The sequence below is a fragment of the Nyctibius grandis genome, chromosome 3 (assembly GCF_013368605.1).
Source record: "Nyctibius grandis isolate bNycGra1 chromosome 3, bNycGra1.pri, whole genome shotgun sequence".
NCBI classification, from domain to species: domain Eukaryota; kingdom Metazoa; phylum Chordata; class Aves; order Nyctibiiformes; family Nyctibiidae; genus Nyctibius; species Nyctibius grandis.
This window is the reverse complement of record NC_090660.1, coordinates 64,657,012-64,679,814: the sequence shown is the minus strand read 5'-3', so window position 1 is coordinate 64,679,814 and position 22,803 is coordinate 64,657,012. Positions and strand designations below refer to the sequence as shown.

At 42.8% G+C, this 22,803-nt stretch overlaps 1 protein-coding gene across 4 annotated transcripts in view; it reads left to right on the top strand.

The window, feature by feature from the left end:
- Positions 1-21,814, top strand: part of NOL4 (nucleolar protein 4) — a 203,645-nt gene extending 181,831 nt beyond the window's left edge. For 3 of the 4 annotated variants that reach the window (XM_068396614.1, XM_068396613.1, XM_068396611.1), the window contains 2 exons: positions 10,663-10,843; positions 21,621-21,814. In XM_068396614.1, the coding sequence (XP_068252715.1) occupies positions 10,663-10,843; positions 21,621-21,814 (375 nt within the window). Of the gene's footprint in view, positions 1-10,662; positions 10,844-14,871; positions 14,953-21,620 lie in introns of all 4 variants that reach the window. The other variant, XM_068396610.1, reaches the window with a different exon arrangement.
- The last annotated feature ends 989 nt before the right edge of the window (positions 21,815-22,803 follow it).

The following is a 22,803-nucleotide window of genomic DNA, read 5'->3' as shown; positions in this document are numbered from 1 at the left end:
CACCTCCTACAATATTAAAATATGTTGTCCTTTTAAAGAACTATAAATGTTCAGTACTTTAAATGTGAAGGTCAGCCAATGCAGAGGACTACCATGAAGCTTTATTTGGATTTCAAACTCGGTGAATTATGTAGGTCTATTTCATTTTTTTCAGGCCTCCCTAGTCTTGAACAGGTTTTATTTAGTGAGTAGTAATCCCAACACGAACTTTAGCAACTGGAGAGGGGAGAAAGAATGTACAATGGAATCCGAAACTAAAGTGGACACTCACATCCATCATTTGCAGAAATACCGTTTCCACCATTGCTAACCACACTGAGTCAGCAGCCTTACTGCAGCATTAAAGGAGAATTTAGCTTACTGTGATGTGCCAAAGTAATACTTAGCTGTCTAGGCTTCCAGGATGTTGGTCATAAAATTAAAAGCTAGGTCAAACACTAGAGAATTAATTTAATGTAATTAAAGCTAATAGAAGATCCAGTGTTCTGTCAGAACAATGTGTGTCATCCAAGCAGTTGGTAGTATTGTCATTTATTACCTGACACTTCCCATTATAATATTAGGTATGCAATTCGGTGATAACTTCATGACCTTCAGCCCCCAGGGATTACATTTACTGTTCGGTATGTCTTCCATCTGTTGAACTCTTTCAGAGGAAACCAGTCATTTTCAAGAACGAAAAAAATTTTGTCCTGTAAAGGTAGTTTGAGCCTTAAATGTAATTACCATTCATTAAAAAAAAAAAGGCTCTGTGTTTGGTCTTGACAATATAGTGGTGTCATTACGCCAAGGGTGTGACACTGGATGCACATGCTTACACAGCCAAAACATTTTAGTTGCTAAATTCCCAGATTATTTGAATTTCAGTGGGTGTGACTAGGAATCTGATCTCAGTGCAGAAAGGAGAGGAAGAGTGTTAGGGCTGTGAACCATGGCAGGAGCAGAGATAACAAGGGATGAAGGGAAAGTGAGATTATGGGATGGGGTTGGATGAAGAAGTGAGTACCTGAGGCTGGCAATGTGAAGGAAACTGGTCAGGTGAATTAAAGAAGTAGTGGTGAAGGAGGATCAGATATTAGTAGCGAAAAATAATGTGGGTTGAAAACAGGAGCTGTCGTGGCTAATTTTGGAATCTGGCTTTCCTCCCTGTGGGACAGGATTTTGGGGATTAGGAGATTGACAGGAGTCTGAGGAGGGAGAGAAAAATCTCAGATGGGACCATTAGTGGGTGTGACATTGATTAAATAGAAATTAGGAAACGAAAGGGCTTGAAGCTGCTCAGGTATTGGGCATCAAGAGACTTGTTTGGAAAGAAGAGATTAGGATTTGCTAGGCAAGAAGACTGAAACTGAGACGGAGGGTAGAAGATGAAACTGGAGAGGCAAGGAGGATGGGATGAGGAGTCAGGGATTTTGAAAAGACAGTATGAAATAAGTTTGAAGAGACAGAGCACAAGGTATATGTGATCAGCTCATGGGCAGGGAAATGGCAGTGATCTCCAGGTGTCTAAGAAGGGGCCACCTTCTGGGCCCTGCAATGGGAGCCAGGAATCCTATGGCTCATCCTCCTTTAACCACCTTGCTCCATGCAGATGATAATGGCTGCTTACCCCGGCAGCTGCTTCCATGCGCGAGAGCTGAGATGGGCAGAGAGCTCCCAGCCCCACAGTCCCCTGCAGATTCAACAGGGTGCCCCATGATGGAACATCTGAATTTCTTCCCATTGTTTTAAAAATGAAGTTACACAAAGAGAAGCACGTTATGTTGTTATGGTTGCAGAACTTAAGCGCTTTACATATTAGGTAGTGCTAGCTTAAGGTTGCCTTTGTTGCCAGAATCTCACCATCTGAAAAGCAGTGATAAAAGTCCTATCTAACAGGAGTATTGTGAGGATTAATTGGGTATGCTTTGAAAGGTGCTACATGGTTTTATCATGTGTTTCTATTTGTTTTACTTTTGATTCAAAAATCATAGAAATAAATTAGTGAGTTCCAAATGGGAAAAATATATGAAACATTATCTCCTTTCTTCTAAAGCCATACTACAAGCTATTGAGGCTAAAAAAAAATTTAAAGCACATGAAAGCATGTTGCATTTTTTCATGTGAATGAATTTTTTTTTCCTATGCGGAAAAAATGGAAGACCATAGGCAAATATTGCGTCCCTGGCTTGCCTATTTGTTTGAACACTAATCTGCATTTGAGTTTTCCTAACCTCAAATTGATATTCTAAGAGAAGTGTTTATTGACAAGAACAACGAGAAATCCACATTTTTCAGCTTAACATATCAAAAAAGAAAATATCAAGATACATGACGCAAAAACATGTTTGCCTTTTTGTCTCTTTTCCAATTGAGTGGGAAAAAAAATCACCTTGACATAGGGGCAGTTACAAGCTGTCACTCTGAGAGTTGTTGATTTGTCAGTCTGGTAGACACTGCATTTCATGAAAGCAGGAGTTAAATGCCTGTCACCATCTTTGCCATTTTTTTGAGCATTACCATTTATATTCTTGTTGCAGAAGTTTTGTTAGCTTTACGATCAGCTAGCATTGTCCATGTGAGTTGGTCTACATACATTCTCCCTTTCGTGATTTACATTTATGTATTAGCAAAGCCTATAGCTAACAGTGGAGCCAAGACAATAGCACTGCTCTCTCTTAATGGGAATATGCAGAATTTCTGACACTTGTATATAGATGGGATCAAAACTCAACGTAGTACAGATTTGCCAGGGCTTTTTATTTTAACAAGCTGTTACTTTTTCAGATTATTTTGGTGGTGGTGAAGGAGGTGGGGAACAGAAAGGAGCAATGGCATTGTTAGAGTTGCTTTCATGAAGGACAGACTTTTTGCAAAGAACTGTGTATGCTGTGCCTCCGCTAGCGTGGGGAACAGGAGGCTGGGACACTGACGGTGAGCCTCACTCTTTGTACCACAGTCATAACATTCTGCACTAGCATCTGTGTTGCTGTGGATGGTATTTCCTTTTAAACTATTCATTAGCTGCTCAGAGTGTCAGTCAGAGCAGAGCAGAGCAGGGTTTCTTCAATATACAGGTTACGCAATAGTTCATGAATTCTTTTCTTAGTATATACTGTCCTTAGAGGATTTCTTAATTGCTTCTGTGATTAAAAATAAAATAAATTGCATCTATCTCCTCTTTTAAGGAAAAAATCGTGTTCTCCTAGTACAGACATGGACATAAAAATGAGACATAGATATCTCTGATATATACCAAGTTGAGGATCACAGTATGTCCTTCATGCTTCCACCTTTTCAAGTGACCAGCTAACTTTGTATTTTAGCATGCTTTTGTACCTAAAAGGTATTTTTGAATTTCTGTGATTTCCATCATTTTCCAGATGGTATGCTCAAGACTTAAATTACTTCTCCAAAATAAATTCAGAAGAGAGATATTGTTAGAAGGATGACTTATTTCCATTGCCATATACAAAATGAAGATGGTATAAATCAAATTCTAGATGGACAAATATTTTGTCCACATCTTGTTCATACTGTTTATTAAAGGTAAATTATAAATAGTTTAAAAATGGTTAGTTAATACTTCACAGGTTTTAGAAATTTGTTATGAATTACAACAGTGTGTGTTCCAGGTAGTTAGGTCAAACATATTAATAAATGGCTAGTTAATTGTTACTGATTATTATGAAATTAATTTTTTTAAATAACATTTTAAATAAATTATTAAGCTTTTCCAGTGTAAACATAATATAGGGGGAAACAAGAAGTGTTGAACAACTAACACGGGATATTAAAAAAAAATCTCAGATCTGGAACAACACTATGTTTGTTTCATTTCTACATTAGTTTAAAAGCAAAGGCAATTAAAGATTAGAAGAAAGAATAGAATGGATCTGTACAGAATAAATCTCAGGTATACAAAAGTGAATATAATATTTGTCTCTCCTCAAGAAAAAAAGAGCCTGGCTTCTTTATCCTTGGCGTAGCTGCAAGGAAAAAGGACACAATTTTGCCTTTTGAAGTACAAAACATTTCTGAAAAAAATGCTTAAATCCCAGGGGAATATATGAGAGGTAACACCTAACCCCCTGGGACCAGGCTAATGGTTCATAACCCTACCAGTAAGGCTGGCACCGGAGCCTGCTCAGAAAATGCTCGCCAAAAATCTTGCCCTGCTTCTGCATTTAGTCATCCTGAAGCACTGAGCTAAGCACTTAGATGAGGCCTAGATTTCAGGTCTGAAATGTATGGTGACTTATTCATCATAAGGTGAATTGATCTGCTCTTTAAAAATATATGTAGTACTTAGAGGAAGAAACTTTTTGTATAGTGGCCGAGAGATTAGAGCTCATATGCAGAGCCAGGAGTCCTGGGCTCAGCATCCTCCTCAAGGCCTTTTACCCCTCCAAGAAGTGACTTCCCCAACAGGATGCCCGGGCTCCACCTCAGGCCCCAGCCCACGGCATGCCACGGTGTTGCACAGGGCTGTGATTAGTTCAATACAAAGATTCCCCCTTTGGCAGCGCAGCCCCAGCCTTGGATTCCTGACCTCAGAGCATCTTGTGAGTTCTGTGTTAGGGAGTAGCTGGAAGGGAGCAGGACTGGAAGCCTCCCAGGGCAGCACTTCTCTGAAAAGGAACTGAGTCGTGCTCCCTTTTTGTTTGCTATCTCTGTAGCCCTATGAATTGTTTATTTCTTTCCACACAGTGGTACAGCTTCAGCTATGACTCCCACCGCAGTTTTGCTTTGAGCCTGGTTGCTAGGAGATGGCAGCTCTGAGTTCAGGTCCCCTCCTCACCGCAGCTAGCAAAGACCTTGCATCCCAAATTTTCCGCCTCTTCACCATGTATTGCAACAAGGAGCGAGAACTCAGGTCTCCCACTTCTTGGCCTTGTGCTCTAACGTGTGGGCTGGTACGCACCAAGGTGCACCAAGCGCCTTTGCTGTGCCCTCTGGCCAGGCTCTGCTTGCTGTGCTCTGCTGGAAGCTCAGTGCATCAGCTCTGCAAGAAGCTCACTGTCAGGCTTTCAGTGCACGGACTAGAGAAGCTCTGGAGGACATGTAAATTCAAGGACAGCAAATTTGTGAGTTCCAGACAGTCAAGATAAGGAGACAGGCCCTGCTCAGTGTAGGAGTTAGTCCCCTTTGCACTGCACCCCTTGAACACAGTCCAGTCCTTGATAAATTTGCAGAAGATCACTTACTGATCTTCGTGAGAATAAAATGAGGCTCTGAGTGAGCCTATGGCAGGAAGTATCATCTAGTTTTAGACATAAGGATACAGAACATCTCAGCCTTGAGAGTGTTAAAGATTTGGACGATGAGATAAGGTTTGCTGCCAAGATAGAACTTCACTGTATAGTTTATGAATATTTTCTCGGAGGAAATAATACATTTTCTCTTATGAGAGACAGCAATGACCTTTGGAGCTAAAAGGTAAATGATATTAAAGTTGAATTCCTGGAAAAAATACATTGCAATTTTGGCCCTTTGTTTAACCTATTATTACTTAAGAAAATGCATAGGAGACCACTTTGGCCAACTCTCTTAAAAATGCAAAGCTTTGCCTCAGCTCCTATTAGTGCCCTAGAGGCCCCATTCCGATTGTTTATGGAATTAATTATCTGATGGTTCAGTGTTCTGTATTAAATTTTAAAATTTCTTTTAATAATATATATACCTTCTTCTGAGTCATCTCAGTTGTGCCCAAGTCTCTTTCACCAATAAATATCTACAAGACAGGGATATCTTCATCTCAGAAAAGTTGGTAGTGTATTATTTGAGAGGTGGAACTGACAACTGCTCCTAAAGCAAACAAGAAAGCTGCTTCAGAACCTTTTTTGCTCCAACACAGAGACTGGACACTGTTTGAACTATTTGATATCTCCATGCTAGTATACACATTCTTATTTTTAAGTAAACACTGTAAAAAAGGTTTGAGATATTTTATAGCATTCTTAATATGTTTGGTATATTTAGCAAACATAAAAGGAGTGTGCAGAAGAGAGAGACATAGAATGGACAAAATCTTACACAAAGGGGATATAATTCTAACAGGTCATTTTTTCAGTTGACTACTCTGAAAAAGTTTGCAAACATTCTCATATCTTTTTTTTTAAATACTGATCATAGAATCATAGAATGGTTTGGGTTGGAAGGGACCTTAAAGATCATCTAGTTCCAACCCCCCTGCCATGGACAGGGACATCTTTCCACTAGACCAGGTTGCTCAAAGCCTTGTCCAATCTGGCCTTAAACACTGCCAGGGAGGGGGCATCCACAACTTCTTTGGGTAACCTGTTCCAGTGTCTCACCACCTGCACAGTAAAGAATTTCTTCCTAATATCTAATCTAAATCTACCCTCTTTCAGTTTACAGAATCACAGAATCACAGAATGTTAGGGATTGGAAGGGACCTCGAAAGATCATCTAGTCCAATCCCCCTGCCGGAGCAGGATTGCCTAGACCATATCACACAGGAACGCGTCCAGGCGGGTTTTGAATGTCTCCAGAGAAGGAGACTCCACAGCCTCTCTGGGCAGCCTGTTCCAGTGTTCAGTCACCCTCACTGTAAAGAAGTTTTTCCTCAAATTTAAGTGGAACCTCCTGTGTTGCAGCTTGCACCCATTGCCCCTTGTCCTGTCAAGGGATGTCACTGAGAAGAGCCTGGCTCCATCCTCATGACACTTGCCCTTTACATATTTATAAACATTAATGAGGTCACCCCTCAGTCTCCTCTTCTCTAAGCTAAAGAGACCCAGCTCCCTCAGCCTCTCCTCATAAGGGAGATGTTCCACTCCCTTAATCATCTTTGTGGCTCTGCGCTGGACTCTCTCTAGCAGTTCCCTGTCCTTCTTGAACTGAGGGGCCCAGAACTGGACACAATATTCCAGATGCGGCCTCACCAGGGCAGAGTAGAGGGGGAGGAGAACCTCTCTTGACCTGCTAACCACACCCCTTCTAATACAGCCCAGGATGCCATTGGCCTTCTTGGCCACAAGGGCACACTGCTGGCTCAAGGTCATCCTGTTGTCCACTAGGACCCCCAGGTCCCTTTCCCCTGCGCTGCTCTCCAACAGGTCTGCCCCCAACTTGTACTGGTACATGGGGTTGTTCTTGTCCAGATGCAGGACTCTACACTTGCCCTTGTTATATTTCATTAAGTTTCTCCCCGCCCAACTCTCCAGCCTGTCCAGGTCTCTCTGAATGGCTGCGCAGCCTTCCGGTGTGTCAGCCACTCCTCCCAGTTTTGTGTCATCAGCGAACTTGCTGACAGTGCACTCTATTCCCTCATCCAAGTCATTAATGAATATATTGAATAGTACTGGTCCCAGTACCGACCCTTGAGGGACTCCGCTAGACACAGGCCTCCAACTGGACTCTGTCCCATTGACCACCACTCTCTGGCTTCTTTCCTTCAGCCAGTTCACAATCCACCTCACTACCCAATCATCCAGACCACACTTCCTCAGTTTAGCTGCAAGGATGCTGTGGGAGACCGTGTCAAACGCTTTACTGAAATCAAGATAGACCACATCCACAGCTTTACCATCATCTATCCACCGGGTTATGTCCTCATAAAAGGCTATCAAGTTGGTTAAGCATGACTTCCCCTTGGTGAAGCCATGTTGAGTGCCCCTAATGATCCCCCTATCCTTGATGTGCCTAGAGACAGCACCAAGGACAAGTTGTTCCATCACATTTCCGGGGACGGAGGTGAGGCTGACCAGTCTATAGTTACCCGGGTCCTCCTTCTTGCCCTTTTTGAAGACTGGAGTGACATTCGCTTTCCTCCAGTCCTCAGGCACCTCTCCCGTTGCCCACGACTTAGCAAAGATGATGGAGAGTGGCCTAGCAATGACTTCCGCCAGCTCCCTCAGCACCCGCGGGTGCATCCCATCAGGGCCCATGGATTTATGGATGTCCAGGTTGCTTAATTGGTCCCTGACCCAGCCCTCATCTACCAAGACAGATTCCTCCTCTATCCTGACTTCTTCTGGGGCCTCAGGGGTCCGGGGCTCCTCAGGACAGCCTCCAGCATTATAGACAGAGGCAAAGAAGGCATTCAGTAACTCCGCCTTCTTTTTATCCTCTGTCTCCAGGGCCCCCACCTCATTCATCAGTGGGCCTACATTGCCTCCAGTGTTGGCTTTACCTGCAATGTATTTGAAGAAGCCCTTTCTGTTGTCCTTGACCTCTCTTGCAAGGTTTAATTCCAAGGAGGCCTTAGCTTTCCTAGTTGCCTCCCTACATCCTCTGACAACAGACTTATATTCCTCCCAAGTGGCCAGCCCCTCCTTCCATGATCTGTATACCCTCTTCTTCCACTTGAGTTTGCCCAGCAGTTCCCTGTTTAACCATGCAGGTCTCCTGGTACCCTTCCTTGACTTCCTACCTGCTGGGATGCTCTGATCTTGAGCTCGGAAGAAGCAGTCCTTGAATGCTAACCAACTATCTTGAGCCCCCTTACCTTCTAGTACCCTGTCCCATGGGATTTCCCCTAGCAATTGCTTGAAAAGGCCAAAGTTGGCCCTCCTGAAGTCCAGCGTTGTGATTCTGCTAGCTATTCTGTTCCTGCCACATGAGATCCTGAACTCTACCATCTCATGGTCGCTACAACCAAGGCTGCCCTCAACCTTCACCTCTTCAACCAGACCCTCCTTGTTAGTGAGGATAAGATCCAGCAGCGCTCCTCTCCTAGTTGGCTCATCCACCATTTGCATCAGAAAGATATCATCAATGCACTGGAGGAACCTCCTGGACTGAGGATGGCTGGCTGAGTAGGCCTCCCAGCAAATATCAGGGTAGTTGAGTTGAAATCCCCCATGACAACCAGGCCCTGTAATTGAGAGACTGCTCTCAGCTGCCTGTAGAAGGCCTCATCACCCTCCTCATCCTGATCCGGTGGCCTGTAATAGACACCCACAACAGTATCACCCCTGCCAGCCTGCCCCTTAATTCGCACCCACAAACTCGCAACTCGCTCCTGATCTGCCCCTGGACAGAACTCAATACATTCTAGCTGCCCACTCACATAAAGAGCAACTCCACCACCTCTCCTTAGCGGCCTGTCTTTCCTGAACAAGACATAGCCATCCATGACCACATTCCAGTCATGCGAGGTGTCCCACCAAGTCTCTGTGATTGCCACTAAATCATAGCCCCCCGACCGAACACGGATTTCTAACTCCTCCTGTTTATTCCCCATGCTGCGTGCATTGGTGTACAGGCATTTCAGGGACCGAGCTGAGCACGCCGATTTCACCGCAGGGGGATGGGAGGCCTCCTGGTCTACCTCAACACTAGAGCGTTGCCCCAGTGGTGCAAGTCCAGCTACTACCCCATCCCCCTTCGAATCTAGTTTAAAGCTCTCCGAATGAGCCCTGCTAATTCCTGTCCCAGAACCCTTTGTAAAAAGTCCCTCTCCCACTTTCCTGTAGGCCCCCTTCAGGTACTGGAAGGCTTCTAGAAGGTCTCCCCAGAGCCTTCTCTTCTCCAGGCTGAACAGCCCCAACTCTCTCAGCCTGTCTTCATAGGAGAGGTGCTCCAGCCCTCTGATCATCTTCATGGCCCTCCTCTGTACTCGCTCCAACAATCTTCTGTAGATCCATTTTATTTGAAATCACTGAAATTTATTTTCATCAGATAAGAGAGTAAAATCAGGCCCATAAAAAAAAGTCTACAAGTTAGAAACAAACAAAAAGTTCAAATACATTTGCAGTTTAAATGAGAAATTCTGGCACTCGGGTACCTGTCGTGGGCTGACCAGTCACAAACTGATAGTTGTCCTTGTTTCCAGCTACTAAAACACATTAAATCTTCTCTTAATGCTTTTCTTTTTTTCACCTGTGTCATTACTGAAGTTGCCACAAGGGCATTCTGTGATCATGAGTGGAGGTGAGGTGCTCTAAGCAGTAGCAACGGTATGTGCAGATGGGGAAAAATATACTTTTCACCTGAAACGTGGTCTCCTTTAGGGGAAAATTTGAGGGCTGTTGTGCTAAATCCTGTTAAATATTATGCAAGCATCTAAGAGGCAAACAGGGAGCTGTGAGGGGAACTCATGGTGTACAGTCACTGCTCATACACAGATAACAGATGCCTTCAAGTCATATTTGTAGCGGCATTCTTACCACTTGGCCCTTGTGTGGATGGACACTCACTCAGCCCTCTGCAAACATAGAAAATGATGTTTTATTCCATTCCTCTATTCCTTCTGTCGTTTCTGAGGCTGATACATCAAAAGAAGTAGTTGATAGGTTCTGTGTTGTTTTGTCTTATTGAGAAAGGTACAATTCTCTGGCTCGAAAGAGTCACTCCTGTACTCCAAGTAATGGTTTTTTCTATCCTTTCCCATGCTATTTCTGGACAGAGTTGGGTTTTACAGGAGACTGTGAGCTCTTCAAGGTGAGAGTATGCATCTCCTTTGAGAAGCAGCATGGTTGGCTTGTGGAGCACAAATAAATTAATATTCTCAGATTTGTAGGAAATCTGTATTCTTGCTTATTTCCATTGTTTCTTTTCAACTGATATTTGGTCAATCAGAAACATATTTGTGCTTGTTTAACATGTATTATACTCTTCTGAAAGCAATAGATGTAGAGTCTTAGCAATGGAAAAGACCCTTTCATGCACAGTAAAATGTTAACAATAATTCAAAACCTTTCATTGTTTTTGCAGGACGAGGCTGCTCCAGCTGACAAACAGTACAAACAGGAGCCAGCCCAGGTCACTTACTCAACATCAGCTGTTTCCAGCACACAGGAGGTGTTGTACATCAATGGAAATGGTACCTACAGTTACCATAGTTACAGAGGGCTCGGAGGTGGGCTGCTAAATCTCAACGATGCTTCTAGCAGTGGTGAGTTTCCTTACGAAAGGTGCCTGTGTGTATATGTGCTCATGTGTACGTTTCCCCCTGCTGTACAGAAAGCTAGTCCAAGGGGTTCAGTGTCCATAGGCTATTATCAGATAATGAGCAGGAACACAATCCCGCAAACAGCTACTGCTGAGCAAAATGCTCACTGCATGCTACTCTCCTTTCAGTTTCAGGGGACTAATTCACAATAGGGCGAGACTGAACCTGAAGTCTCTAACAAAGCTGAGTAAAAAAATGCTGGGTTAGATCTTTAGTCGATTTGCATGGTTTTATGAGGACCTACCCTGTCTTTATTGTCCTCTCCTATACTGATCACAAAATGAGGCCATTAGTGTCTTTTGTGGCTGGAGTTTGAAAACACTGAACTCCATATTTTATAACAGAAATGAATTGACCTAGATTTCTCACGTGGTCTCTCTAGCTACTTTAATTTATTGCAGATAAGGATCTGGCATAACAAATGTTAAATGAGAAATCAGAACATCTATCTATACCTTAAGCTAAAAATGGTGCAGGTAATCATGTGTCACCATGAGGTTGTATGCCCCTCTGAAAAACAGTGGTATCATTTGTTTACACAGTATTCCTTCCTCCTTACATTAGCAAGCATCTGTAAAATGTACATGGATTGTACTATTAGTTTGAAATAGTCCCCCATATTGACTTCATACACATTCAGAGTAAAGGAAATGGTTTGCCCATGCTGGTAGCAAGGGTATTGTCTGTCTGTCAGAGAAAAGTGATTACTCTGGAAGACTGAGGGTCTCTGGCCTCTAGGAATGGTATTTAAAAAATGTTTCAGAGGATGGAGAAATACCTGGGTTTTTATCCTGCCCGATCCCTCTCTGGCTGAGGAGAGTGCTGCTTCAGGTACATGGGCTGACTTAGGCAAGACAGAAATTGTTCAGCTACAGTCTCTATTTTCTACATGCTAAGCAATTTCAAAATGCTATCAGGGCTGCAGCCTACAAGGAGTTATTGGTATGTGGTGTCCTGGCAATCTTCAGTAATGTCTGCTTCCTCACCCCTGCCACCAAAATCCTCAAAGGTCTGTGAATGATTTGCATTAAGTTTTCAAAAGGCTTTAAAAAGATAATATTTTATTGTCAGAAGTCTTCGACCTACAGAGAGTGAATTATTATTACAATTGTTTAATATGCAGGAAAAACACATCTGAGGTACTGAATTTTCGTAAGAGTAAGACAGGTCCTGGAAATCTGGTTTCTTGGGAAAATGCACAAGAACTTTAAAATTGTCTTTTACATTGTGGCTGAGAGGGTCCGAGCCAGTTCCCACTGAAAACATTTGTAATTTGCTCTTTCACCCAACTAAGAGTAGGATTAAACTCCCCATGTGTTATTTGTCTGGAGAAGCCATCAGAATTGTCCAGTTTTACATAATCCTAAACTGTGAGAAATCACAACTGTTCTGTGTACTTGTTCTTCCCTTCAAACCTCTTGTAATAGGATACATTTTCGTAACTCCCATTTCTCAGTGAATTGTGGGATTTAGGCAAAAGTATTCTATGTCACTTCAGCATGCAATTTTAAAAAATTAGGTACAGATTCAACATCACAAATTAGTGTTTCTTTCTGGTTAGAAGCGACATTTTCTTTGTACTTTAACACAGAGGACCCCAGCCCTTTTTCACAACTGAAGCTCAAGATAGGTTTTGTAGGACAAACAGTGGTTATTCAGGAGCTGCCAGATGCTGCACAACTAACAGAGCCAGGGAACTGTGCAGTGCACTGCATTTCTCTGTGTAGCATCACTGGGGTGAAGGCACCAGTGGATGCTTACAGTTTGCGTACTGACATACGCCCAAACATTTCTTCTTCCTTGCCTTTCCCTACTTGCACTGAAAAATTTTGTCTGTGTGTCCTCTTACTTTGGAAGACTAGTAAACCATTGCACCTCTTGCAGATGGTTGTGCATAGTTGGAGCATTGTGCCAAGGTGTCTGTCTTCCCCACAGGGATACTACAGCACATGAGCTCTACAAACCAAAAGTCTGTGTGCTAGCACTTGGAAACCAGTTGTTGATGCTAACAATCTACCTGGCCGCTGATTTGTGACCCACCTGCCATTTCAGGGGGATTATTAGGAAAGTTGTGGAAAGGCAACTCCATCAATTCCTTAGTTTCTTTGACAGAAAAGCAATCAGTAGCCAACCTAATTATCTCTTGGCTATTGAGGGTAAAGTGCTCCAGCTCCATTAACTGATTTCCCTACAGGAGAAATGGGAGAACTTGGGTGCCAGTTCTTTGGGATCTGTTAGTCCTCTCTGATGTGTCCATGGATATTTGCTTTTTCATTTGTAGACTAAGAGGAGTGGATGGAGTTGCAATTGAGAGGGGTAACCATTGCCCTCCTGACAGACCTCACAGGACAGTTGTTTGCAATCATTATTCTTTTGCAAGGACTCTTGTTCCAAACATATGCAAGGTTTTTAGGATGGTTAATGAGTTCCCTCTCTGGAGAACAGGATATTTGCTTGCAAATTGTTTTCAGGACCTAAGAAGTAATTTAAGAACGCATTTCCTTTTCAATTTAGTAACCCATCAAGTGTTCTTGTCACATTTACAAATGTTCTCCTAATGTAAAAATAAATGTACACCTCAGTCAGGATGTGTGTATAAACAAATACAGTCTGTTTTTGCGTATCTGCTAAAACAGAAAAAAGGAGAAGTTGCAAAAGCTAGCTAAAACTCACTGCATGAATACCTATTTCTGGACCTTCCCCCACAGTAATATAATGACTATGTCCAATTAGCTCTCCTATCTAGTAGTCCAACTGATGTGTGTATTTTGTATGCTGTGACTCATTTAGTTTGCTTATTTTCTCCCCTATAAAGTTCATCCCAACTCTGATCCCATCTTACAGACTTAGCTATCTGCTCACCCAACTGTTTGGTGGCCCTGGATCACGGACCTCTCTATGCCTGCTGTTGCAGTGCTTCCCTCCTCAGCCTGTCCTTCCATGTGGCTAATTAGAGAACTGTAATTAGCTCCTTACACAACTGTACGGGGCAAGCCTTCTGCAACTGCTCAATATGACCAAGCAGAACGCAACAGCTTGTATGGTGACCCCTCATTTGTTGTGGGCAGGAAAAAAGCACAGCAGGAAAAGGCTGGGGCTTATAGCACCAAGGTCTCTTTTCCCCTGCTTTTAAACCCTTTAGGCCAAGCCAGTTCAACTGGAAAGCTTCACCCCATCAGCAAGCAATCTGTGGGCTGACAGAGCCTCTGTCAGCCTGTACATGGGCTGGGGAGGAGCCTTTGGGCACATTGTCCTTGGTTCTCGTAGAAGTTAAAGGAGAGCTGCTTTTTGAGAAGGGTGGATTTGCACGGCTCTCTTTTTTAAGGCTAACGCAGTTCCTGCTACAGAAATGAACAGAGAAGCTCCACGGTGGAATAGCACAGTGGGTGTGAACAAAATTTGCTTGCCAGCCCCCAGCTGACCACAAAGGCTTCAGCTGGCCCTGCTCCATCACACCTGGACCGAGCTTGGAGGGACGCCCAGGTTGAGAGCAGGAGGGTGAGGACAGGAGACAGGCTGCTCTGTTGGGAGCAAGATCCCTTGCTGCCACCAGAAGCTGTCAAAATCCCTGCATGCTGCCTGAGCCTCTCCTGACAGAGTGGGATCATCCCATCTCCCCATATTTCTGTCCAGTGGGCCACTGTCCATCCTCTCCTGGTGACTGCCAGCTGCTAGCACTACCTGAAGCCAGGGCAGGCTTGTTGGAGCCTTGCCACTTTGTTTCCTGAAATCCATTTTCCCTAAGAGGTGTGGAGAGTGTTCCTGCTGCCATTGCTGGGTTTCCTGGAGGTGATTTGGGGCTGTTTCTTCTGCATCATTGCCTAGTTTCCTAGGCAGAAATATCAGTCTTTTCCCTTTGTGTGTGTAAGGAGAAAGGGTGTTTCAGACTTGGTGGCAGACTGGGCATGCAGGGCATGCTGTCATGCCATGGTAAGACAAAGCAGCTATTGTGTCTCTGTTTCTCTACACAGATCTGCAGCCTACCTCCACCACCGCCACGACTCAGCACTGCATCCCAGGCACCACAAACGTCCAGTCCCCTTCCAGCTCAGGTGAGTCCTCCTGCCGAATCCAAGTACATTCACACCACAAGCAAATCCTAAGCCCTGGCAGGCTTCTCTTTCAGCCTCCGCTCCCACAGATGGGCCTACAGACCATCACCGATGGCCCTGTGGTCCAGCTGGTAGCTGCTGGACTCCCACCACGCTGCTCACCCCTCCCTGCGGCCCGCTTCCAGAGGCCCCGGAGGGCCATGCTCTCCTGGCCATTCCCCACTTTAGCTGGGACTCTTACCCATGTGCATATCAGCCTTCCTGGCCCTTCAGCCTCCTGGTCCTTCAGGCAGCGCAGCCCTGCTGAAGATGAAGGTGTAGCTGGGGGTGGCTCCTGGAGCTGATGCTGCTGAGCCCCATGCATGGCCGTGCTGCTCTGGGGCAGGGACATGAGGGCTGAGCACTCTTGTCCACTTTGCATGTGGCAGCAGGGAGGGTGCCTCATTTCCACACTCTCAAATTTGATGAAGTTGTAACCTTCCATAAAATCTTGGCATTTGCACGATCAATAGAGGCTTCTTGGCAATACCCTAGGGGAAAAAAAAAAAAGTCCAGTTAACAATATTCCATATGCAGCTAATTCTTAAACTGCTGACTGGCTTACCCACAGCATGGCTAGCCATGATGTAGGGGTTGAATGGGATTTTCTCTGTGGTTGCTCTCTCCAGCTCTTCTTCATACCTCTACTCTTGCACAGTCTTTGTTCTCAGTGCTACCCTAATAACATCAAATCAGAGAGACGAAAGACAAAACAGCTTGTCTCTAACACAGCTGGAGTCTGGGGCATGAAGAGATACAGAACAGGAGTGATAGTTAGGAACCTAGGAGAAATGTGTTTTAGTCCCATTTGAAAAGGGCAAAATGTGGGGCTGGGAGAGTTTACATGGTTTGACCTCTGTTGTGGCGAAGGTGGGAATTTTTCGCTGGGAAATACTGGCTGAATTCTATGTTAGGATCATCCCCATATTCCTGTTCCCCCTTCCTCCTCCTCTTCAAATTATCAGACACATGGCATATGTAAGTATTAGTCTGCTCCCACCATAGGAATGGAGATGAAATATCTGTGGATATATTGGGCAGTATCCTACTTTTCTACCTTTGCACAAAGCTCAGGAGACAGCCATTAATGCAAGACAGGTGTATGCCACGTAATCAGTCTCCTATGATGGACAGGAAACATTACTGGAGGACATCATATAATCCTTTCATCGCAAACTGGTGTGTTTGCTGATTGTTGAAAATGCATGATGTTCAGTGGCTATAGGCATTTCTGTGTTTTCACATACATCTCTTTCCTCAGGCAATACAGCAGCTTTTTCTGCTATCTAAACTAGCTGAAGGTGTGTTTCCCAGAGGGAAAGGTGTAGAAGGGAGAAAGAAGCTTAAAAGGTCCAATTCATTAGTCCCTGTTTTCTGGATCTGAGATCTCCTGGCATTTGAAATGATAGTTTCAGGCACATCTGCTCCCTGTTTGATGGCAGGAGGAAAAGAAACATTGACAGGTGCATAATATCACAATAAAACATTCTTGCAATAATAAATACATCTGATTTGGAAAAAGTAGCATACTTTGATAGTTGTTTCTATTTAGTTTTATTGGAGTAAATGAGAGACTAGTAAATATTCATTTCTAAAGCCACTCATGAGAAAAAAAAGGGGAGAGGAGAATAGGTGCAATGGAAAAGATACACAGAGAAGATTTCAAAGCATGGGCAAATGCCTTTTTCTGTAAAGTGTCACTGCTTTTTACACCTTTGCTGATGAAAAAGGTTGCTTAACCTTAATGAAAATGTACAAGCAGAGATGCTTAAACACATATAGCTTTTAATTTTTTTTATTCTAAATTATTATCTGCAGTAGTGATAACCGTTTTGAGAGTCATTGACACATTTATTATTCTTTCAGTAGTTGTTAATTATAAGGATTGGTAGCTACCCAGTGACAGCATACAATTCTAAGGGATTTTTTGCTGAGACAGTTGATAGTGTCTAAGCATCAGTAACAGCACATCTACATCTGACCCATATTTTGGAATTTGATATAAATCATGTTGCTAATGAGAAGTGCATGAGGCAATAACTAGTTCCATTTAAGTCTTGCAATTTACAGAAAAGCCATTTGTCACACAGTGTATTTAATGGCAGATATTCCCAGCAGCTAATTTGATAAATGATTGTCTAGCACATGAGGAGTGAGTTTTCAGAGTTCTAATATTCAGCTTGATGTGGTTCCAACAAGAACAGTTTCACCTCACAGGGGAAATTAGGTCTATGTAAACTGGACTGAGGTGGTAAATCAAAAAACATTCCCGTTGTTAAAGTGTTAATCAGGTGGCCTCAGCAAGAGGCAGAGGAATGATACTTCAGTCTTCTGAAAGAGTATAAAAGAAAGGATCTGTCTCAGCAATTTGTTTAACCCACTGCTTAAGAGAATGTTATAAAAACATGGGAGGTGACATGTGAGCTGTAATAGTATGCACTAAGAGAAATAAATAAATAAAAATAAGTATCTTGTCTTCATCTCTGTGATATATGCTTAATCTTTGCTTGCACACAGAAACATTGTAGAACCTGATAATGTTTGCAATCAAGATTTTAATTGTCCTGAAGTACTCCAGGATAGGAAGCAGTATGCTAAAACGTGCAGTATCACCTTGAAGGAGCCTGACACTGCAAAATTCATTGCAAAAATCATAGAATCATAGAATCATAAAATGGTTTGGGTTGGAAGGGACCTTAAAGATCATCTAGTTCCAACCCCCCTGCCACAGGCAGGGACATCTTTCCACTAGACCAGGTTGCTCAAAGCCCCATCCAACCTGGCCTTAAACACTGCCAGGGAGGGGGCATCCACAGCTTCTCTGGGCAACCTGTTCCAGTGTCTCACCACCCTCACAGTAAAAAATTTCTTCCTAAGATCTAATCTAAATCTACCCTCTTTGAGTTTAAAAAATCATTCCCCCTCGTCTTGTCACTACTTGCCCTTGTAAAAAGTCCCTCTCCAGCTTTCCTGTAGGCCCCTTTCAGGTACTGGAAGGCTGCTAGAAGGTCTCCCCGGAGCCTTCTCTTCTCCAGGCTGATCAGCCTCAACTCTCTCAGCCTGTCTTCATAGGAGAGGATGCTCCAGCCCTCTGAGATTTCCTCTGTATAAGGAGGGATCTTCAGATTTCCCTCTGTATAAGGGATGCACTATCCTTGTTCATATGAAGACCTGGCAGCTTAATAAATAATGTTAAGTACACTAAGGAAATAGTTCTATTTAAAGTAAGGATAGTTTTTAAAAGAATGGTAGCGAAATCTGTTCAGCTTTCTCCAGATTTAGTCATCTGTAGTGATGGCTTCTGGAGATAGAGGAACATGAAGGGTCTACCTTACCAGCTATTTTAAGCCTTCAGAATATCTGTGATTTATCTGTCTGGTTAAAGAAAGGTGGCAGATATTTGAGTAAGATTTAGGTTCCTATGTTTCAATAGCTGATTTGCATAAAATTACATAGAAAAAATCTACACTATAAGAATAAGATGCATTTATTCCTTATTTTCTGAACGACCAGGTATGACTAATGAAGCTAATGGTAAGTTATATCATTTTTAGCATATAGCAGCCTGGGCAACCTTTAAGAATCAGCAATACTGCCAGTGAATGTCTGTCATAGCTATTAAAAGCTGAGACCAGTACAATACATCCTGGGGCCAGTCTCTGAGTGAGATATTCTCCCAGATATAAAGCTTGGGCTGTCATAGGCACGCTTCAGAGGTGAGATATAGGGGTCACATAATATGATTAAAAGAAGAACTACAGTCCTTATCCCCACATCAAGCATGGCTTTTTCTCTTTCTGTTTAGCTCCCTGCTGGCACATGCAGCTTCCCTTCCTGAAAAGGCATGTGTGTACTCACTGTCCTGAAACCATAGCCGTGAACACTTTTCTGTGCGTCTGGATTTCTTTGCTTTTTTTTGCTCAGAGGGCTTTTCTTTGAGGGGAAGGAGGACAGCACTGTTACTTGTTAAGTACAAGGCAGGAGTTGGGGAGTGAAGTAAAATCCTATTTTCCTAATATATAGAAATAAAAAAAAATCAAGTTGTTTGAAGTAGCTGGGGTAAGTTAAAATTGGAGATTTCTTATTTCCTTTTTATACAAGAATTCCATATACAACAGAAGTCTCCCAGACCAAGAGGAGTTCTGGGTCCTGGTGGTTCCTTGTGAGTACAGGCTGCACTTTCCTCGTGATATCTGATCAGGACAGCTAGGAATATATGGTCAGATCTTCAGTTTGTGTAAATCACTGCGACTGCATATACTTGTGAGGAGTTACACTGATTTATGCATGATGGACATCTGGTCTTCTAGTTTTTCTTTCAGAGTGGTGCTTTTACTTTGTGTCATCAATTTTTGTAAGGAAAACCTCAGAGATGTAAGCAAGCACATTTCTGTGTGTTTTCTACTCATAACTGAAGGAAACTTAATATCCTGTTCAATCACTTAAAAATCTGGATTACCAATGAGAAAAGCCCTTCAGTTTCATTTCAGAAAAAGACATGCTGTGCCACAGAAGCTCTGTTCTGACGTATATTGTGTGTGTGTTTTTGGCTGTGACATGAATGAGAGTCAAGGAAAGCACATAAAAGTTAAAGTAGGTTCATGTGGAGCACAATGCCCTCAATATGTCAGTGGTAGCTTTTTCACTACCACCTCAATAAATATAGAAGTCTTTAATGGCTTCTTACAGCCATTCAGTCCAGCTGGCTTTATGATTTGTATACCCTTCTTCTCTGTGCTGGGTTAAGATTTTACTTAGAAACATCCTCTGAGCTTCTTCACACTCTGATCGTTTCCCTGCAGCGTGTGGTCGCAGGGAAAGAAATTCACTGAGCTAATTGTCCTTTTATTTATCCTTTGTACACTGGAAGTCATTTAAAAGTCAGTTCATTTATGCCAGTGTAAAACTGCATAAGACAGTTGTAAGGCTAAGTGCTGCTCATGCTAGTTGTGTAGCAGAAAACAAGATCTAACAGGACCCTTTCTGTTTCAGGAGTTTCTTTTCGTAGTCCCAGCTCTGCTTTCATTCACTCAAGGGGAGATTTTCATTAACTTCAGCGAGTGTGGGGACATGGCAATCTCCACATTCTTTGTGATCTCAGCCATATCTCTGCATAAACATAAAAGAAAGAAAAATAAGTAAGGTTTATGACCAGATCTTCAGCCTCTGGAAACCAGTACATCTCTTTCCATTAGTGCTTAAGATAGCGAGTCTGTTTTTGAATCTTGTGATTCTGGTGGGATTATTTAGGAGAACCTCTAGAGTATGAATTAGTGTGTTCTGTATTCTGCAGTTGAATATGCTAAATTTAAAAATTATTCCAGTCTTTTTAGGAAGCAAGGTCCACCCAGTGAGCCAATGCTGAGAAAGCCTTGGCATTGACATACATTCTCCAGACGAAATTGAACAGTGACATTTTTCTCATAGGAAATCAAGATACATTGCTTTGTATAGCTTGATCCCAGTTTCCAGGAGAGGCTTAAGATTAAGAACAGGCTAGTCTGATCTTCTGCCTGCCGGAAGTATAGATTCGCTACACTGTCAAAATGAATGAGCCATATTTTTCCAGGTTTGCACATAATAAACTACTTGGTAGGGTATACCTTGCCAGCTGTATCCTTCTATGTTTAAAAAAGTCCTCAGTCCAATTCTACCTGTCCAATTTTACACTCCAGGAAGAAAAAATATATTGTGCTAAGTGGAAAATGCAAACATCTCATCAAAACACCATACATCTTAGCTGATTAATAACTATGGTCAAACAACCAGGGAAATTCCACACAAAGCTGAACTTCATGACAGCAGATGGTGTTGCCAGTTGTGGTAACCTGCAGACTGCCCTCAGGAGTGCTGTCTTCTGTACACAGCATACATGGTCTTGAGAATATTCTTTGATGAAAAGTGCTGAGCATATTGGTATAAGCTGCCAGCGGAACATGGCGATTGCTGCAGATTCTCTTGTCAGTGTTCAGGCTTTACAAGATACTTGCAATATATTGCCAGCTTTATGCAGCCCCCACAGATGATAGCGTACTCCTCACTGTAGCAGCCAGATTGTCACCAGCCTAATCTCATTCATGACCAGCTATTTATATAAGTGATCACATGGCATCAGGGCTAGTCAAGTGAATGACCATTTATCTACGTCTGTAAGGGATTCACAATCTGGAAGCATAAAATGTGAAAACAGATATCTAGAGTACGTAAGTTTGATATTCTGTGATAAAAACTGCAAGTGCGCAGGTTGCCATGAAGACTATGATGGCAGCTGGAGCTGGGAGAGACACACAAGATGAACCTTCTGCCTGCTCACCAGTGTCAGATCCCAGGGCAGTGTTGGGGTGCAAGTGGCTTACACTGTTGGGATACCCCCCAGAGAGTAATTTTCTGCTGACAGTGGGCTTGCCCCTTGTATTACGTAAGTAGAACTTAAAGGGTGTCTGTCATATATAAATATAAAACGCTGTGGTTCCTGGCAACTGGTAACTGAACAGTTATTGCTTGTTTCTGCCGCTTCTCGTTGGCACTCAGCTGAGAGCAGCTTTTGCTACTCTCCTTTTGTAGCTGCAAACCTGTGAAATGTCTCTGGCAGCAGATCTGAAGCTTTTCTTTTCCTTTGTTATCTGCAGGTCCAACAGATCTCAGTATGAAGAGGCAGTTAGCAACCAGCTCTGGATCCTCCAGTAGTTCAAGCTCTAGACCCCAGCTGAGTCCAACTGAAATCAATGCAGTGAGGCAGCTTGTGGCAGGGTATCGAGAATCAGCTGCCTTTTTATTGCGTTCTGCAGATGAACTGGAAAACCTTATTTTGCAGCAGAACTGAGTCATGTGACCTTCACACTGGCCTGGTCTTATCTCAGAGTTTCCACTAATGACATTTTGATTTCCCAGAGCACACACTTCAGTTACTGCACAGTCTTTTAGGAGAGTTAATTACCATAATGCCACACTGTTCTTGATCCATAAAGTGATGTGTTAAGGTGCTTCAAGTGAACTTCAACCTCTGGTATTTCCGAGGTACTTTACTGTGTCCAGCCTATTGCTTTTGTTTTAGTGTGTCAGCATAAATATCGAAAAAGTGGCTAGAAATTAACTCGTTCTAACAAGTGGAGGAAACAGAAGATGCTGTGATGGTTTTAAAAAAAATGGTTCAAGATCCAAGTGCAATATTAGTGGAATGTGATACTGACTCATTGGACTTAAAGCTGCAGTATATGGCAAAATGTTGCCAAATGTCCTGTTGCTACAGGGCACAATTGCAATTAAAAGGATCTTGTATTTTAAAAAAAATGTAATTTTTATAAAAAACAAAACAAAAGATTTTTGTTTTCATTCAAGATTTTTCATTTTTACTTTGGTAAACTTTTTCACTGGTCCTGAAAATGTTTTGAGGAGCTATTGTAAGTCCCCCCTTCCTCTCTTGAACCCCTGACTGTGCCCTTCTCCCCAACTTCATATTCTTTCTACAATGAGTAACTCTTGATGCTGGATAATTCTTCCCCCGTGTACTGTAAATTGTCATCTATGGAACACCTTCAAAAGGAAGCATGCATTTCCTGCATCCATACCATTCTCAACTCCATCCTGTAATATATTGCGGCTTTACTAGCAATTAATAAAGAGTTGAGGGTTTTTTAAAAAAGACATATCACTGAGAAAAAAAAAAAAAGATGAATTGATTTCGTATGGTGAGCTCATCTAACTCCATGATCACTGCTGCTGTCCTATACAAGTCCCTCTAGTTGTGATTGGATGTAGATGATGAATGTTAAGAGGTTGCAAGTGACAATCTGAAAATTTGCACTCTTGTGT